This window comes from Herpailurus yagouaroundi, unplaced genomic scaffold (genome assembly GCF_014898765.1).
Source record: "Herpailurus yagouaroundi ecotype Mexico unplaced genomic scaffold, PumYag 198, whole genome shotgun sequence".
Taxonomy (NCBI): Eukaryota; Metazoa; Chordata; class Mammalia; order Carnivora; family Felidae; genus Herpailurus; species Herpailurus yagouaroundi.
In genome coordinates, this window is record NW_024412429.1 from 13610895 (window position 1) to 13628820 (window position 17926).

The 17926-nt window shown below is 36.0% G+C and overlaps 1 protein-coding gene across 1 annotated transcript in view; it reads right to left on the reverse strand.

Moving 5' to 3' along the window:
* Positions 1–3416: 3416 nt before the first annotated feature.
* OPRM1 (opioid receptor mu 1) overlaps positions 3417–17926 on the reverse strand; it is a 61106-nt gene continuing 46596 nt past the window's right edge. Inside the window, exon 4 of the mRNA XM_040448834.1 lies at positions 3417–10358. Within this exon, the coding sequence (XP_040304768.1) occupies positions 10320–10358 (39 nt within the window). The 3' untranslated portion in view covers positions 3417–10319. The remainder of the gene's footprint in view (positions 10359–17926) is intronic.

Sequence of the window (17926 nt, forward strand, 5' to 3'; positions counted from 1 at the left end):
TATGTATTCTGGCACAATAAGAGTAATACAGTCAAAAGTTTATATTTTTACATACAATTATCCTCAACAGTCAAACGGGAATAATGTAAAAATAATATACTGTTGTGCTCACTGTTTGATGTACAAGTCAACATTTTGATCTGCCCATGAGACCACTGGGATCTGGCAGTTCATTCTTTTGAAAGCTAAAGCTGACTATCCTCTCCTATCTGGAAATGTGCATAAAGTGTAAAATGATAGCTTAGTCTTTACTGAAAATGGAAATATTTATTTTTCTATAATTAAAAAGACATTCTGATGGGACCAAGACATTAATTAAAACCAGAAAACAAACAAAAAACTAAAGAAAAACTACCAGACCATCAACATGGAAAGAATGTTATATATTTTTAAACATTTCTCTTTGGTGTTACCACAACCAAAACTATACAGTTGATCCTTGAACAATGTGGGGGGGCAGGGATGAGGGGGTTGGAGGAACTGACCAACCCCCCCCCCGCAGCATGCAGTTGACAATCTGCATAAAACTTTTGACTCCCCAAAAGCTTAACTATAGCCTATTGGTGACTGGAAGCCTTAGAGATAGCATAGTCAATTAACACATATTTTATATGTTATACATATTATGTACAGTATTCTTACAATAAAGTAAGTTAGAGAAAGAAAATGTTATTAGAAAATCATAAGGAAGAGAAAATACATTTACAAGACTATACTGTATTAATTGAAAAAGAACCCAGTTATAAATAGACCTGTGCAGTTTAAATCCATGTTGTTCAAGGTCAACTGTATTCATTTGTCTCTAGTTTCCTGGCAAGGGCACACAGGTGAAATACAGACACCTAGGTAAATATTTTTGATTTATTGTGCTGCGGGCAGATTTAGGGAAGGTCTTAAACACAGGAAGCATGTTGTACCCACCGTTAAATCTATGGTCTTTGTACTATTTTTCTAATGGTGTGGTTATCATTTCATTTACTTGGGTAGAAAATCTGTAAAACATGAACTATTCTAGACCCTCTTTTTACGCTACCACTTGGCATTTCTATAATCAGCTCTTTGGATATGTGCTGCATAGAAGCTGAATCCATATGTAGAGCAGCAGATCTGTTTCTTTCCTTTTGTCCCCAACATGTTCAAGGAAAATGATCAATTCAGCTTTTTTGTCAGACCTCTGAATGGGAGCTGTGAGAACAAAATCAATGCATAGACAGTTGATTGCTTCTGGTAGGTTTGACTTCGAACTATAGAAAAAGGAAGCAACATTTCTGCTGCCATTTTTGTTGCTGGGGAAAAAAGTAGTTTGTGGGCAGCGTGTGAGAGAATCTGTACAAAAATATTTGTACCAAATCAACCACAGAGAATCTCATTTAACAAAACATATTTTTAAACAATATTTTGATTTTTCCCATGGAAACATGGGTATCTTTTTAAACTGTTTTTAGTTACTTGAATTTCAAATGTAATTAAAAGCCTGCAGCACACCTCCTCTCCTTTGCTAATGGAAATTATCCTAATTATCTTTGGAAAACAAAAATGTGTCATTAGTGTGACAAAAAATTGAATGACATGTGACAGAGCACCCAATGCTTAGATTCACACCTTTTAAAAGCTTGGCTGTTACATCTGATTAAACAGATTTTCCAATTTCTTTTTTTTTAAAGCTCCACTTGCAATTTTTTTTTCATTTAACAGAACAAAATAAAAGCAGCAAGATCACTTGTTTTAAGTTTTCAGAATTATTATTAATTAAATGAAAAATTCGGAAAATGTATGGCCAAGAGAAGGATGTGTTAGTGGAAACTGGCACTTCTTTTTTAAAATTCTCATTAAATTAATAGGAATTTATATTCTTATATTCACAGAGCAGCAATTTTTATGGTGGGAGTATTAAATTATAAGTTGTAGCATTGAATTTTATGGAATCAGAATTTATGACCATTCAGACTTTATAGTGAAATTAATGGTTTGGGTGGAGATAAAAGTATAATTTGAAGTTCAAATGAAGATTTTAAGTAGAGAATGTATAGTTGAAAGCATTTTCTAAATTTCATTTTATTTCCCGAGTATAAATGTAAAAGAGCTTGCAATTAATTTATTGATGCTGGACTTCCAAATAAGGAGCTAAGTTCTTAGTAAATTTTATTTCATTGATCGCTTTTTATTTTGATTACAATTTCCATACAATTTCCAAGGCTCCATTTTGTTAAGTGTGTGTGTGTCCATGATAATTATGTTCAAAAATGCCACATAATGTAAAGACCTTATCGGTAACAGAAAGTTCAACCAAACCAGACATTTCAAGAATCACAGAGTCCTCTGATCTTCAAGAGGCTGCAGAGATATTCCCAACAGCTTGGGAAGTCACCTGTTCATCCAGCCAAGAACTAAATAAATATGCTTGAGAAAATGTATAGAAACTTTTTTTCAAATGAATATAGATGTTCTTAGGAAACAAAATACACATCAAAAATATTATTGACGTTTTACTTTTCCCATTATGAATTTTCTCACACAGTGGGCACTTAACACTCGAATTGCTTTTGTGTGTGGGAGTCTCCAACATTATAAAGTGCTGACAAGAGCTTCTTAGACTTCAAAATATTACAAAATACAGCTAGAGGTCAAAACTATGCTCTTTTAACACAACAGAGTAAAAAAAAATGACTAGTTTATAGATCCAATCTAAGATTAATTTCCTACTTTTTACAAAGGTATCTGTGCACTATGCAAAACCAGAGCCAGAGGAAACACTTCTTGCTTTTAAATTTATGCCAGAAACAGCGTGGCTGTTACCTGGCAGTTAGCATTTAGTGGATTTCCCCTTTCCTCTCGTTCAATTCTGCATGAAGTATAGGGTGGCTTTTTCCCCATGGTGTCTTTAACTGCTCACCGTCCAGCTGTCTAAGTGGGAAACTAGCCTATTAGAGAATAACCAGCATGATCACTTCAATGGTCTTCAGGATCAATAAGAAAACAACCAAACTGACCTCCCAATTTCCTACCAGAAGCTTCAGCATTGTTATAAGAAAATGATACTTTAAAAGAGATACTCATATTTTTTATGTGCATATCCATGCTTATGGGCCAAGCTACATCCTGGTGCAAGTAACTTCAGTGACCTAGTCCTGCTTTTGGATTTCACTGGAATTGTATCGTAGTGAACATTACTTAAAATAAAGGGATCACCAGTCATTATTAGGAATTGTGTTATACAATTTGATTTGTGAATTTCATTATGATAAAATTTAGTTCAAGGGTGCCTGGGTGGCTCAGTTGGTTAAATGTTAGACTCTTGATTTTGGCTCAGGTCATGATACAATGGTTTGTGGGTTCGAGTCCTGCGTTGAGCTCTGCGCTCACAGTGCAAAGCCTGCTTGGATTCTCTCTCACTTTTTCTCTGACCCTTCCCTGCTCTCTTTCAAAATAAATAAATATTAAAAAATGATTTAGTTCATTCTTAGAAAAGGAATAATTTCATAATAAAAATGAAAAAGAAATCGTGTAATCAACATCCCTAGTAAATGGATGAAATTTATCAAAACAAAAATCACGCAGCAGTTGTTGATGTAAACATAAGTTTTTCTTGTTGTTTCCTCCCCCCACTCCCCCCTCACTTAATCCATGTAGAAGTTATGTGACTGATTGACAGGCAGCAAGGGGATCCTAAGAGCTACTTGCCAGGTTCTACTATTTGCAATATTGAGTTTGTAAATCTCGAAAATAACCTGATGCTATTTGAACCTAATTTATATAGATGTAGTGGCTTGCATGGAAAGTGCCTAGCTGGGTAGGAGGCCTATTGTTTTTCTCTATTCTCTTGAGAAATAAGGGCCATGGATTTCATAAGGCAAATGAGTTTTGAGCTAATACAGCAATGATCAGTAGCAGCTTCCTACTGAGTAAGAACACTGGGTGAGCCTGGGGGCAGATGGGAACAAATTGTCTCACAGCCAAAGAGTAACAGGAAGGCCTTGTTATTTTTCTGTTTTTTGAATGGACTCCTGCAGAGGCAAGAGCAAGGAATAGGAATCAGGTTTACCACTTGCAGAGATGCAGGAAAACAATCAGCTGATAGGTTTCTTGTGCTAGTCAGGATATTAAGGGTTGAGTTCTGACTGACTCTAAAGTCAAAATGATATAGAGAAGGGGGACATTATTGGATGAAATGGGAAATGTAGGTGGCCCACCATGATGTCAAACCATGAGCAAATGTATGTCTCGATTTTCTACTTTCTTCTGGCAATGATGACCTCCCACCCTGGTCATTACAAAGGGAAATCCATTGAGCAGAGAAAATTGAAGAGCATGCGTGTGTGTGATGACAAATATCCTAGGGAGAAGTAAAAAATTTTGAACAGCCACAAAAAATAAGCCAACAACAACAACCCTCCCCAAATCAACCAGCTAAGCAAGCAACTAATAAACAAAAAAACCCTCAAAAAGCTGGCAAATAAGGAATAGGCAGTCTGAAACATCTGACTGATGTTTTATCCTAATTTACTTTATAAATGGGAAATCTCTTTTGGAAGTCTCTGGTAGTCAGACTCCTTAGGCAATAATATCCACTAATTTTAAAACATGATGTCTTGACCATGGCCAGAAAAAAAGTCATGTGTACTACTCTGTCAGGAAAACTGTAGAAATTAATACCACATCTTAATGTTATGCCATATAATGGAAACTTCATGCAAATTGCATTGTATTATTCTGGGAAAGTAAAAACCATGTCACTCAAAAACCAGTGGAATCCACAGGTTAGCGTCTGATTAGACATCTTTTGAGGGGATAATATAGACTATATGCCTGTAACTGGTCGTTTCTAACTCAGAACTGGGAATATCTGTGGAAGCCAAATCTACGTAGGCATTTGCAGACCCAAAGAAGCACTGATGGATCTCTAGGCTTGGTTGTTTTGATGCCCTAGCAGTGGGGACAGTGACATTATGCCAGAACCAGATATGGGATGTGAAAATATCTCTGTGTCCCAGAAGCCCTTCTCTGAGGGAACCATAGAAAGGGGAGCCAATGAGACATACAAATGTTGCAAATACCATGTAGTGTTGGGACATTACTTCCCTCCTCAAAATGGGGGAAAATAATTTGCTGTTTTTCTCAGTGATTCATCTGCTGTGTCCTCCACGATGGATAGTAAAATCAATCATCGGGTCACACAAATGTGATCTCTCCCTTTTCTCCGGGGCTCAGTAATTGCAACTATTTTTGCTGTGTCTATATTAATGAAGCTCACCTATGGTTGTTCAGGATATATGACCATATTCAGTTTTACCCAGGCTCTCAGGAACATAGTGTCTTCTCTATTCCTTCCCTTTCTCTTCTCAATTCTTCCTCTGTTTGTATCCCTTTTTCTCTCATTTCCATTTGGCATTCTATAACCCTCTGTATTCAGTAGAGGCTTTCTAACTTTAGTGGGTAATACTAATTAAATAAAACATTTATGTATTGGAAGCAAAACAATAGAAATATCTCTTAAGAGACTTAAATGAATATATTATAGCCTATTCTCAAGATTTAGGTTCTTTAAGAAATCAAATAGCAAAATAAGAAGGCAGTTGTAGGTAATGTTTAAACTACCTATTAAATGATAAATAATATTCTTATTAAATAATTCACCTATTAAATAATAAATAGGTAATCCACCTATTCCTGGAGGATTTTTGTTGCTAAACATTCCTATTATAAGGCATGTGACAATACAAAGATGTATTTTCCTCACTGTCTCCAGAAAGACCTCTATGTTCTTTCTCTGAAACCATAAATGAACAAATATACATTTATTCTTTTCAGGCAGTGCATACATCACTAAGAATGTGACACTATTAGTTGGAACTTAGGCAATAAGCCTTTTCTTTTTCTAGTTACACTGGTTTAGATTTCATACACATAATCGTAGGGGGAGAAGAAAACAATGTTTGACTCAGGAGATAGCTCCGAATGACAACAAATCATTGAGATGTGTGTGCAGTTATTGAGGTGTACAGAGGCAAATTCAGTTACTGCAAAAAGTATGAGCATCTCCCCTTATGACATATATTTAAGACTACCATTCTTTCAAAATCAAAACCTAAAATACTCCATCTGAAAAATAGAAACGTATCTATGCTTACATTGAGACATTTGGGGCTGTTAAAATTAATATTGGGCAATTTTCATACTACAGAGGGCTGTTTTGTGTTCTTTCCACAAGTATATAGGGGTTTTATTGAAACACAGAGCTGTAAAACTTGCTTGTTTTATGTAGGTTCTGTTTCTGGTCTAATATATCCTAAAGAACCACTGCAGCTTTGAGTAGATTACTGCCTGCTCTGCAAAACGTTTGCACGATTTTTAAAGACAGTCTCTTAGTATAAAGGGTAGTAGTGCCAACCAGGTCCTCTGGGTGGTAGTGAAGAATGATGCGAAATAAGTCTGATGGGACAATGATAAAAATGAAGACACTCTCTCCTTCCCTGCTTACCCCTTATTGGTTCTACTTGATTCTTAACTAATTTCCCCCAAATAAATAATAAACATTTTGCACTGTCTTAGGGCTGGTAGTACACTCCAGGGACATCTTTTTCTATTGCGTGGAGTTTTATTTTGTCTTCAAGCAGATGGGGTACTTTTCTAGATGTGAATGGATCAGAGACTTTAAGTTTCTGGAGCTTGAGAGAGAAAGAAAGAGCTCATACCTTGTACCACATGAAATCACAGGGCTGTTTTTTCTAGGTATGGGTTCTGGGACCTCGGGACTCAGAACTCTAAGCGTTAGTTTTCGAGTGAGTTGGTCACGAAATGCAAACCTGAACCTCATTCAAAGAGCAGATGAAGCAGTAGTTGTCCCAATTTCCTCTGTAAATTTGTAAAGTTTAAGTGCAATTCCAAATGCAGATTTCCATGGAATTCTCACTTCATACAAGGTTACAGACAACGCAAAGGGAATTGAAAAAGTATAGTATTAAATTTGCATTAAATATGTAATGGGAAGAACCCCACCCCCCAAACAGATCTTTCTCTGAATATGTGCCCAGGGTCTAGAATCATCTTTTCACATATTTGAATCAAGACACGCTTTCAAAGATTTATATATTTAATTTTTTCTGAGTTTTAAAAATTCCTTTAAATGTACATGCAGCTAGTCAATGTTCTTTGAAAAGTACCTTGTTACAGGATGCATTTTCAGCCCACCCTCAACCCATTTTCTGTAATCCTAAAATCTCAGTGTCAATGGTCGTTATGTTTGTAACTTAAGTGTCTCGGACACAAAAATTTTGTGCAAATTAAATTGAACTTGACTTACGTTCTGACTCCTTTAAAAAATGCCATGGCATTACATGGCAAGAGCTTGAATATTTATTTGCCACACACCACAGTGCACTAAACTTTTGCAATTTGGTTTTGCTTACTTTTGAACAGCTAGTAATGTACATACTTCCTTGTGGTTTTAGTTTGATCTCAGGGGTAACCAATGACTAGGTTGAAATTCTTTCTAATTACATTTAACTGGCTCTTGACTGGATGTCACAAAGCAGACCCTTTAATTGACTTGTCACTCTTAGGCTCTAATGTCCTAATGGCAGTAGTCTTAAATATAACCTGGATACCATATTCTGTCACTGTGATCCTGAAGCATCTCACACAAGGGAAAATACGGTGGTTGGGACAAGGCACTGATGAAAGCTCATGTTTCTTTCCATCCCTTCCCTTCAGCCAAGCAGTATGGCTTGTGAGAAAAAGAATTTTGTTGAGAATCTCAGCAAAAATCTTGATGCTTTTACAATGGCAGTGAGGATTTCTGAAGACACCCATTTCCTATGGGTGGATATTTCTATGAAAAGGGTAGTGTTTGTGGCTGTATATGCACAGCCACAGCAGGGGCATGTGTGGCTCATAGAGAGGGTGAGAAGCTGAGGCTACTATGTCTTATCCTTAGTTCACATCTACAGTCTCCTTTACTGGAATGCCAAGCCAGAAGAAATCCTATCCATAAGGACAAGAAGGTAAAATGAGAAGGAAGAACAAAGCAGAACATTGCATTTTCTTTATATTCGGATTTCATAAGGAACTTAAGCTCATCAGACTGAGTCAGGGCTGGCACTTCCCTGTTTGCCACGGAAAAGCAAGGTAGTTCTAGCAAATTTCTGATAAAAGATGGTTTTGAATGAAAACTGCTGAAAAAACACACCTATTTGTTACTTACCTTAGAATGTCTTACCTAAAGCTGGTCCTTAGGCAGAAATAATGATTGTTGAGAAACATCCTATGGGCAGAAAGCAGTAATACTTCATCTCTTGAGAGAACCTCTGTTATTACAGCCCATTAAAGGGAAGAATTTTCCTCCCTAGTGACTTACATACAGATACTTTATTCTCCCTTATTGTGTTTTATTTGAATTATCCTTTTACTTGTGAGATATCTAATAGTGTATATATGCATATATGTATTTATACACAAATGCATTTATTTAACATTCTAAAAATGTTTAAGGCTCCAGTTTTAGTTACTCTGATCAGAAAAAAAATAAAAATAATGCATATCCATTCTGGGACATGATACTTGAGAAATAGGTTTTTAGAGGCCAATATAAGACTTCAATATTCAAGATAAAATATTATCTTGGCTTTTGTTTTTTTCTCATCCAATGGATATATGTATTGGGTCCACATTAACTACAGCCAACTAGATCTGAGACAGTAAATTTAGTTATCTTGATCCAAGACAGCTGTCTTCCTGAAACATTGCCTCTGGATGTCCGGTGCATATTTGTGCCTTATTATATTGAGGGACAGACACAGATTTTAACATTGAATCTACTGGAAGCCTGTAGAGTCAGAAATATTCTTATAAGGGAAGCTGGCACCCTGTTTTCTATGATGTTTTCATAGATAACTTCAGTATGCTTGATTCATCTGATTAATAGAGACAAAAGTTCAAAGTGGACGGCTTTTTGGCATGAGGCATCTAACTTGACTGTCTACATAGATAAAATAAAACGGGCAATTGCCTAATCTCTACTGTGTGTTACAACAAAGAAAACCATAGAGTAGAATTGTCTTAGAGAAATTGATTATAAGACTGAAATTTTACAAAGAAAATCTTGACATAATTTAGCAAAGATCAGAAAGACCAACATACTGGTGGTGACATTATATAAACACAATCTTCAGGAAAATATTCTTGGGTCATTGTTAATATTTCATGTCCAAGGAACTACACAGGAGTGAAAAGATTAGCCATTTTTATCTATGGTCATTTGAGTCTTTCTGTTTTGAGACTAAGCTTATTGGATCCATATTTTTCAAAAGGCTAACGTGTTCTGAAAATCAACCAAAAAAACCTGTCATTTTATCACATTGATTCAAAAGGCATAAGTATTCTGAGCAGAGTTAAAAAAAAGAGAGAGAAAATAATATGCAAAGGGAGCATGCAGTATGGAGAAACTACAGAGAAATGAAAAGTAAGTACATTTTAATGCTTGACTTCCTGCACAGATGCAATGATGAGCTCACTGATCCACTGTTACCTTTTATGAATACTTAGATAGAAGAAGGAAACTGCACAGTTGAAACTAGGGAGTAAACCACTGAAAGCCTTAGAATGGACAATCTCCCACTAAGACTCTCAGGAAGAACTTTCAGTGCGCAAGAATAAACCTTTCTACAGCTGACACATTTCTGGCTTTCAGATTACCTTTCATGTTAATTTCTTCTCTTGCAATTATGTGGAGCTAGGTAAGGGATGTTATTCTTTTAAAGAATACAAAACCAAGACTTGAAGGTGGACATGATGTCTTAACCAGAAGATAATTTTAAGGTTAATATTAAAGGTAAAAAGTAGAACAAAGTATTCCTTACAGAAGACTAGAAAGTCTTGGACTTTCCACACAAGGTCCTTTGATCAGAGGTAGCATTACATTTCATGTCGCTATGGTGAATTTAACAATTGATGGGCATTTTCTTTGATGAGGCCATCAATGTTTGCTTGCAAACAAAATATTACACACAAAGGAGTCACCTTCTAGGATGACCTCAGTTCACATACCACAGTGTGTTTCTGTCCTATTGGGCATCTTCCTCGGGATTATGTACACAAACTGGACTCTTCGGTGCGGTATAGTTCTCTCTTTCCCAGCACTTCACTTAGTTTAGATGTCCCTCTCATGTGCAGAGTGGAGTGGCCACAGAGGATCAAGTTTTGATGACTCAGAAGCCGGCACTTTCCTAGGAAACTAGAGCCTCCCACATGTTCCTGCAACGACATACTTCCACAGAGATGGTGCCTTTTAAGCTCAGTGAGGGTCTGAATGGCATGAGACCCACTTAGGGCAATGGAGCAGTTTCTGCTTCCAAATTTTCCAGCTGAAAGAAGAAAAAAGAGCAAAGACAATGAGCATTTCAAATTGGGTAGCAGTGCACATTTATGGGACGTCTCCTGTATGTGGGCATTTATGGGCAGCAGCTCTGTATGTCAGAGCTGCACTGAGGGTCCTCAGTATACTTTCACCCGGGACCCTCAGAGCTTTTCTTAATTGTCAAGACATTAATTAATCTCTTGGGTCATCACAAATAATCTCTTGGATCATTATGAATATTGCTAATGAATAAGGCTAATGAATAAGAATTATACACTAGCCTTCAAAGAGATATTATTGATGGCTTCTTTGAAAAAATACATTTTAATCCAAACCCCCTTATCTCCTTCTGTTCTTGACCCTCTTCCTCCTTCTTTAGCCTCAAATTATTCACGACCTGACAAAATTTTCAAAAGAAAAGCAGTGTTTCTCTTTGCGATACTTTTTGTATTCTTTATTTCTAAAGAAAGAAATCTTTATTTTTCACCCAATTCTCAAAATTAATGGATTTTTTTCTGAAGCAACTGACTTGAAATACAGGAATTTTTCCACCCCACCTCCATGGTAAAGCTGGCATACATATTGAGCAATACCAGGACATTTGTTCACACACATAAAAATGTGGCTTGAGATTTTCAAATAAGGGGGGAGAATTGTGGAAAAGAAATAAATTTTGTAATTAACAAGTACTTGTTGCTGTTATTGTTACTATAGTTTTTGGTGAGAAGAAAAGGAGATGTTTATATAGTAAGTGTAACTTACTGTAAGTATAACTTACCATAAACACTTTATTTTGGTAAATTTCAAACTTCAGGAAAAATGCAAGAATAAGAAAGGTACAAAGAACAGTTGTGTACACTTTACCCGGATTCACCTATTAACTTTTTATCCCATTTGTTCATCATTTGCTTTCTATTCTTTTCTTCCCTCTCCTTCTACACACACACACACACACACACACACACACACACACACACACTATCTTATTGAACTATTTGATACTAACTTGACTTTTTTTATCACTAAATATTTCAACATATGTTTCCTAAGAATAAAGAATAGAAAGATCATGATCACCATTTGGAAAGGCAGTCTGCCAGGCGCTCTGGGTTTCCTGCACATCCTTGTTGACTGCCCAACTACAAAGCTTACCTATCCTCTGACCTGGAACAGTTTCTCCAGATGGTCACACAGGCAAGTAGGTAGGCCAAGGTGACCACAGCGCTGATTGCCCTGTGAAGTGCTTTTTCCTAGGGAGGAAAAAGCTTGCCCCAAAAGGGGCTGAGACTTTAGCTCTGGGTTCCTTAACTGTGACCCATCGTGTGTGCAGATGGTTCCATCCCACTGCCCTGTGGGGTGGGGACAGAGGAGACACAGCTATTGTGAAGCGTCTGCTGTTTGCTGTGCTGTGAGTGCTAAACCATCTGACATTTGGTCTACTTTTGGCATCCAAAGAGTTGTGGCAAGACAACCTGTTTGCTTGCTGAGTCACCTTCTTTGGAGTCTGGTTACTTCTTCCCAAAGGGGTACAGCGAGCATTGATATTGTTTCCTCTGGTCCATTGAATCACATTGTCTATTTTGGTACCCATGGAACAGTGCCAAACCTGCTTGCTTGCTGAGATACCTCCTTTGGAAACTTGTAAGTCCCTGCCATTTTCTAAGACGGGGCTTCTTTCCTGACATAACCACAGTACTATTACAGATTTCAGGATATTTGACATTTGACAGTGATACACTATTTTAATCTACCATCAGTTTTCCAATTTTGTCAACAGCTTTTTGAACTGTTATTTATTTATTTATTTATTTATTTATTTATTTATTTATTTATTTATGTTTTCAGGAAGTCAACTAGCAAATCCCCTTGGGTTATTTTTTTAGCCTATTTTGAACAATAGAGTTTGAACAATAGAGTTTTGAACAATAGAGAAAAACTTTTAGATTCAAACTGAAGCTTACTTGAGGCACTTTTAATCTCTATCCATACAATGGCTGGAGTTTGTTTACTACCCCTGAAGGGAATTTAAGAAATTGTTATTTGTTTGTTTGTTTATTTATTTATTAATTACTGATTTAATCAGCAAGAAGGCAGTCCTTGAATCTCAAGGCTTAGAAAAGTCTTTCTTTGGTTGTATTGCAATCCCTTTCCCCATAGCTTCCACCCGTTGGCTTTAATTAGTGGAGTTGTGGTGAATAAATCTAATTCTCTCTTCACGTCCCTTCAAGTATATAAAGAGAACTACCTTGTCCTCTTAGAGTCTTCTATTTCTCAGGGAATCATATGCAGTTACTTCAACCATTTGTCATATTGAGGACTTTTAACTTCTTTCACCTTTTTGGTTGTCCATCTCTGAACACATTATAATTTGCTTATTTCATTCCTAAAAAATGTGGTGTAGTAGAGAGAAGCTAACATTTCTTAGGCTCTGGACATTAGACTTCTGTTGATGTGATTATCTATAATTGCAATAGTTCAAATGGCCTCTATCATATTGTTGGTCCATGAAATAGGATCTGTAACTTTTTTTTTTCATATCTGCTATGACTCACATTCTGTGTGTCTGTAGTTGGATTTTCAGACTAAACTTTTTCTCTAGTAGATACTATAGTTGTAGGTTTTGCTTACTCTTCCAGTACATTGGTTCTTTATCCTATCATCTAAGACTGGGACTGCTAAGATGGGAATCCATTCAAATTTATAAACCTAACTCATTATACCATTATATCCAGATCATAATTCAACATACTATAACATGACAAAAACTAGCAAGAGTTTGTCAAGTCTCCTGTTAAAAACACCATTGATGCTGCGCTTACCTGATTTCCTTGTCCTCTAAGAAAACAAGATTCCTTTTACCATAACTAATTCCTAGAGGTATTATCTTACCTCCTAGAGGTTATTGTTTCCTTTCTAAGTATTCTCAAAATATATATTAATAATATGATCTAGGTCCTAAAAATAATTAGTACAAAGCTCAATATTCAGTGTGCTTTTTAGTTGCTACAAAATAACCATTAAAACAGTGACTCTATTTCTTTCCACTAGTTTTCCAGGACTAATTCCCATTCTTCTTTGCTTCTGAGGTTATGATTTGGGTTTCATTGTGTTTCATTTACAAGTTCTCTTACTGGGTCACAACATCCAAGAGACTTGACCTCATTCTGAGCCTCCCAGGATCCTTGAACACTATCCTCACCCTTACTGACCTTTAATCCTTTCTTAATAATGTTTCGGGCTGAAAAATCTTTTCTCTGAGAGAGAAGCTTCAAATAAAAGAAAGATTGAAGAATTGTCCTTTCCTCTTGTCTTCCATTAATATTGAGTCTTAGTCTTTGCAACTGGTTAGCAGTGCAGAAGGAAGCTTTCTTTTGAGAAATCGGTGTGCTGTTTCACAGGACACCTGGGGTCTAGCTCCTAGTTTGGGCACTCCTCTAAAGACATCACAACGAATTTCTTGATCAGTTACACACGGCTGTCAGTTTAGAGCAATGGTTCTCAATTCATTTCCGCCCCCTGCCCCCATCCCAGGGGACATTTGGCAATGTCTGGCAACATTTTGGCTGTCATAACAGGGTAGGTGGGTGATACTGGCATCTAGTGGATAGAGGCCAGGGATGCTGCTGAACATTGAAGTGCACGTTCCCCCACAACAAAGAATTGTCTGGCCCAAAATGTCACCAGTGCCAATGTTGAGAAGACTTAGCTAAGATCAACCTTATGATTCCTTTGGGCACCATTATTTAATTCCTTTTAAATTTTCTTTATAAAAGCTGTAATTTAGTTTCTTGGGGAAAAGAGAAGGAAGGAGATGAGAAGTGTAAAGCTTCACTGAGTGGCTGAGAATAATAGTAATGCTAGCCAGTTGCCTGGCAAAGTGCATGGACTATGATCCAACACGTTCAAGTCAAAAGTAAGTGCTAGCTACTACAAATACCACTATTCTCACAGAAGTAGCAGTTGAAACTGGAGAGTTCCAGAGGTTACTCAGAAGCATTCAGCTGATGGGTGGCAGAATCTGGATAAATCAATGAGCCACCTAGACTGTTGGATTTTATATTGTATCTGCTATCCTTATCTAATTATAAAGTGTTCCCTTACCTGTTGAAATGTTTAATTAAATTTATATATACTAGAGTATATACAATACATAATAACCTGACTTTGTTTTAGTCATAAAAGTTTTCTTAAACTCTACTTGAAAGCCAGATATTTGACAAGATTCTCACTATCATCTTTCATATTTGGAAAAAAAAAAGCATATAGTCAAAAAAGTACATTTCTGGCCTACACTTTCCCTGTTTGTAGAATAAGGAAGTTTGGACTGGACAATCGATCTTTAGTTTTTTGTTTTTTGTTTTCAGTTCCCATCACTTAAGAACTATGAATATTTTGCATATGCTTGATAATTCCAATTGCATGAATGGGATTTAGATGTTGATCTTTACTTATAGTGTAGTCATTTGAGAGTCTCCTTGTCCCTCTGAATTTCTGAAATAACCAGAAAGCTTTTCAGTAACACGTATGCTTGCCATATTGCAAGCTTCAGTCTGCAGCATTGCAAGGTTCTAAGAGTGACAGGTTCCTCTTCCATTTCCGAAGTGTAGCTGAAGAAAATCAATTTTTAAGTTGATGTTTTGAATTTGAATGAACCCCTATATAATTATATTTGGGGATTTTTGAATATAAAGACATTTTAGCTAACATGATGAAGAAGAAAGAACAGAAAGAGTGAACTATTCTTGCTGGGTTGGTAAATTATAGGATGGGTTAAATACGTGATTGTATTGTCAAATATGTAATGACCACATTCCCTTCCACATCCACTATTCACTGCATTTTCTTGTTAAGGTTTTTTTTTTTTTTTTAATAATTTCGTTTTTTTTTTTTTGAGTAAAATATTCTTGTTTCTTAATGTCATTTTCTGTAGCCTTTACTTTTTTGCTTTTCTATCAAATGTGTTAGAGGTAAATATTTCACCACAATAAGAAAAAATTACTCATTTCCAATGTTTTAAGGGACTTAGGCATACCATTTGGGATTCTGGATCATCTCTATCTCTATTGACCTTTCTGAAGATTTGATAATGTGGGTAGAAAAAAAGGGGAAAATTAGGTAGGGCTTAATAGATTTTCTAGATTTCTGGTATCCTTAGGATTTCTGGTGTCTGTGTGGAAAACAGAATAGTAGGAAGAATGTGGCTGATATACTCTTTTTCTCCTTCCCTCCCTCCCCTCTTCCTCCCCTCCCTCTCTCCCTCCTTTCCTTTCTTTCTACCTTCTTACTTTATAAATTCTGTGCATTATAGACAAATGACATGAATTATTTTTCTCCATACTCATTCTTGGACTGACAGAGCCATTATTCTAAATCACAATGAAACTTGCAGCTTATATTTATATTTATTCAATATTTGATAATTATATGTAGCTAATTTATCTGGCTAATTCTTTATTTGCATGTGTTCCTAATGAGTTCAGGTATTATGGAAAGAAAAAGTTCATTTCCTTTGATTCACAAGTAGTAAAGCAACAAACATTAAATTAAAGGTAAAATAGACTCACACCCAGGTATGGTTAGTAAAGTAATATTTATGGGTATTCGTTCCTTCAGGATACATCACTGGTAATGCAGAAGATCAAACTCATATGGGGTCTTGAGAGTTGGCATTATAATCTTTTGCATATGTTGATCATGAAAACCATTCATGTTTTGAAAAAGTACTATTACAATGATTTAGCACTCAACATGAATCCTGTTTGTAGACTCCCCTTACCCTCACCGTGTGTGTGTGTGTGTGTGTGTGTATGTATGTGCTTTTATTGCAGTATAGTGTTCTAATATTTCCTTTTGTCATGAACGTTTCTACTCATGTCAAAGCCAGAAACTCCATTATATAAGAAAGAAATTCCTTAGTGTAAAAGGAGAAGGGCAACAAAATTTGTGGCTCTAGGTTCTTGACTTCCATGAAAATAATAATTAGAAAGGAAAAATTAAGACATGTTTTATTTTAGAAACTTGTACTTCTCATAGTGTCATTCCCCAAATCCTTTTGCTATGTGAAAAACTAGCAATTTGCAAAGATTTATTGCAGCCTATCAAAAAATAGGTTGAATGGCATTCAAAAATTAATGACTGGTTTGTGGTAGGTCCTTTATATTCAGATGGTCAGTTTGTTTGGGATGAGGAAAAAAAATGCAAAAGCAAAATAATAATATGTTACTGCATTTCAAGTTCATATAAGTAGAATAATAAATGTGTTGTAGAAAGTTAAAAGAGCAAAATGTCCACCCTTCATATTTAGCTCCCAAGATATAAATACAGATAGAGAATAAAGACTGACATGTTCCAAAGCACTAAATCTCCATGTGCGGACTTTTCCATGATAAGTGATTATGAGATATCAACTCACCACTTAAGGTTAGCCAAACAATAACATCTCATTTAAAGTTAGTTTTTTTAAAGCTAAATATGTTGCTTTATTTCATCAGTTAGTTACATCAATTGAAACAACAAGCACAGAAGAATGCTGCAGTAATTATATTAGTTAATCTAATCTTTGAAACGTAAAATGTAAAACGAGTACCCTCCCTGAAAGATGAGGGTATTCATTCAGGAAGACCACTAGCCAATTCATGATCCCCGTATGGCTCTGATATACAGAACAATCTTCTGGTTCAGTCCTCTCATGTGTGAGTTGAGAAAACTGAGTTTCTATAAGATGAAGGGGGCTTGCCCCATCACATGTTGGACAGACATAGCATGCCAACTCAAACTTTCACCCGACCCACTGTCCTGGTCTCCTCTGGCATCATCACCCACCAAGTTGCCTTGTCTAGTAGGATAAATATGATTTATGAAAACACTATATGAACCTCTCTGACATGAATGAAAAATTTTAACTTATGGAAAAGCAAATACTATCATATGGTGAGAATCAACATGGACTTAATGATGGCAAGAGTTTAGTTCAAATAATTTGAACTCATCTAATGATAACCAAAATTCTCGTCATTGAATTTCTAATTCACCATGATATTCATTAATCTATATTGATGTTTATCTTTATACACAGACACACAGATATCCTATGAATACATCTAAACAAGCCTACATAAAGACCTTTGTGCGTTTGAATTGTTAGTATGTAAATGCTAAAATTTAATTCTAAAAGTCACCATTGAGAAGAGTGTCAACCACACTGGAGGAGAAGTAGGACACATAGATACAGATCAGATTCAGCTGGACTCATTCCTCAGTCACTACTTTTGTAACTATGACTTTGGGCAAGTTAATTCTGTAGACATTGGTTTCCTCAACTGTAGAGATAAGAATCCATACCTCATATGACTAAGTGAGATATACTGGACACAAACTGGTCAGTAAGTGTTATTTCTAATAGCCTTAGAGCCAAATATTTTCTGTGAATAAACATATTTTCAATTAAACAATATTTTCTCCTCCCAGATTATGGCCAAGTTATAGAAGCATATGAAATTCTTCTGCTATTTATTAAAGATAATATTCATTTTAAATCTAAAAAGGGGCACCTGGGTGGCGCAGTCAGTTAAGCGT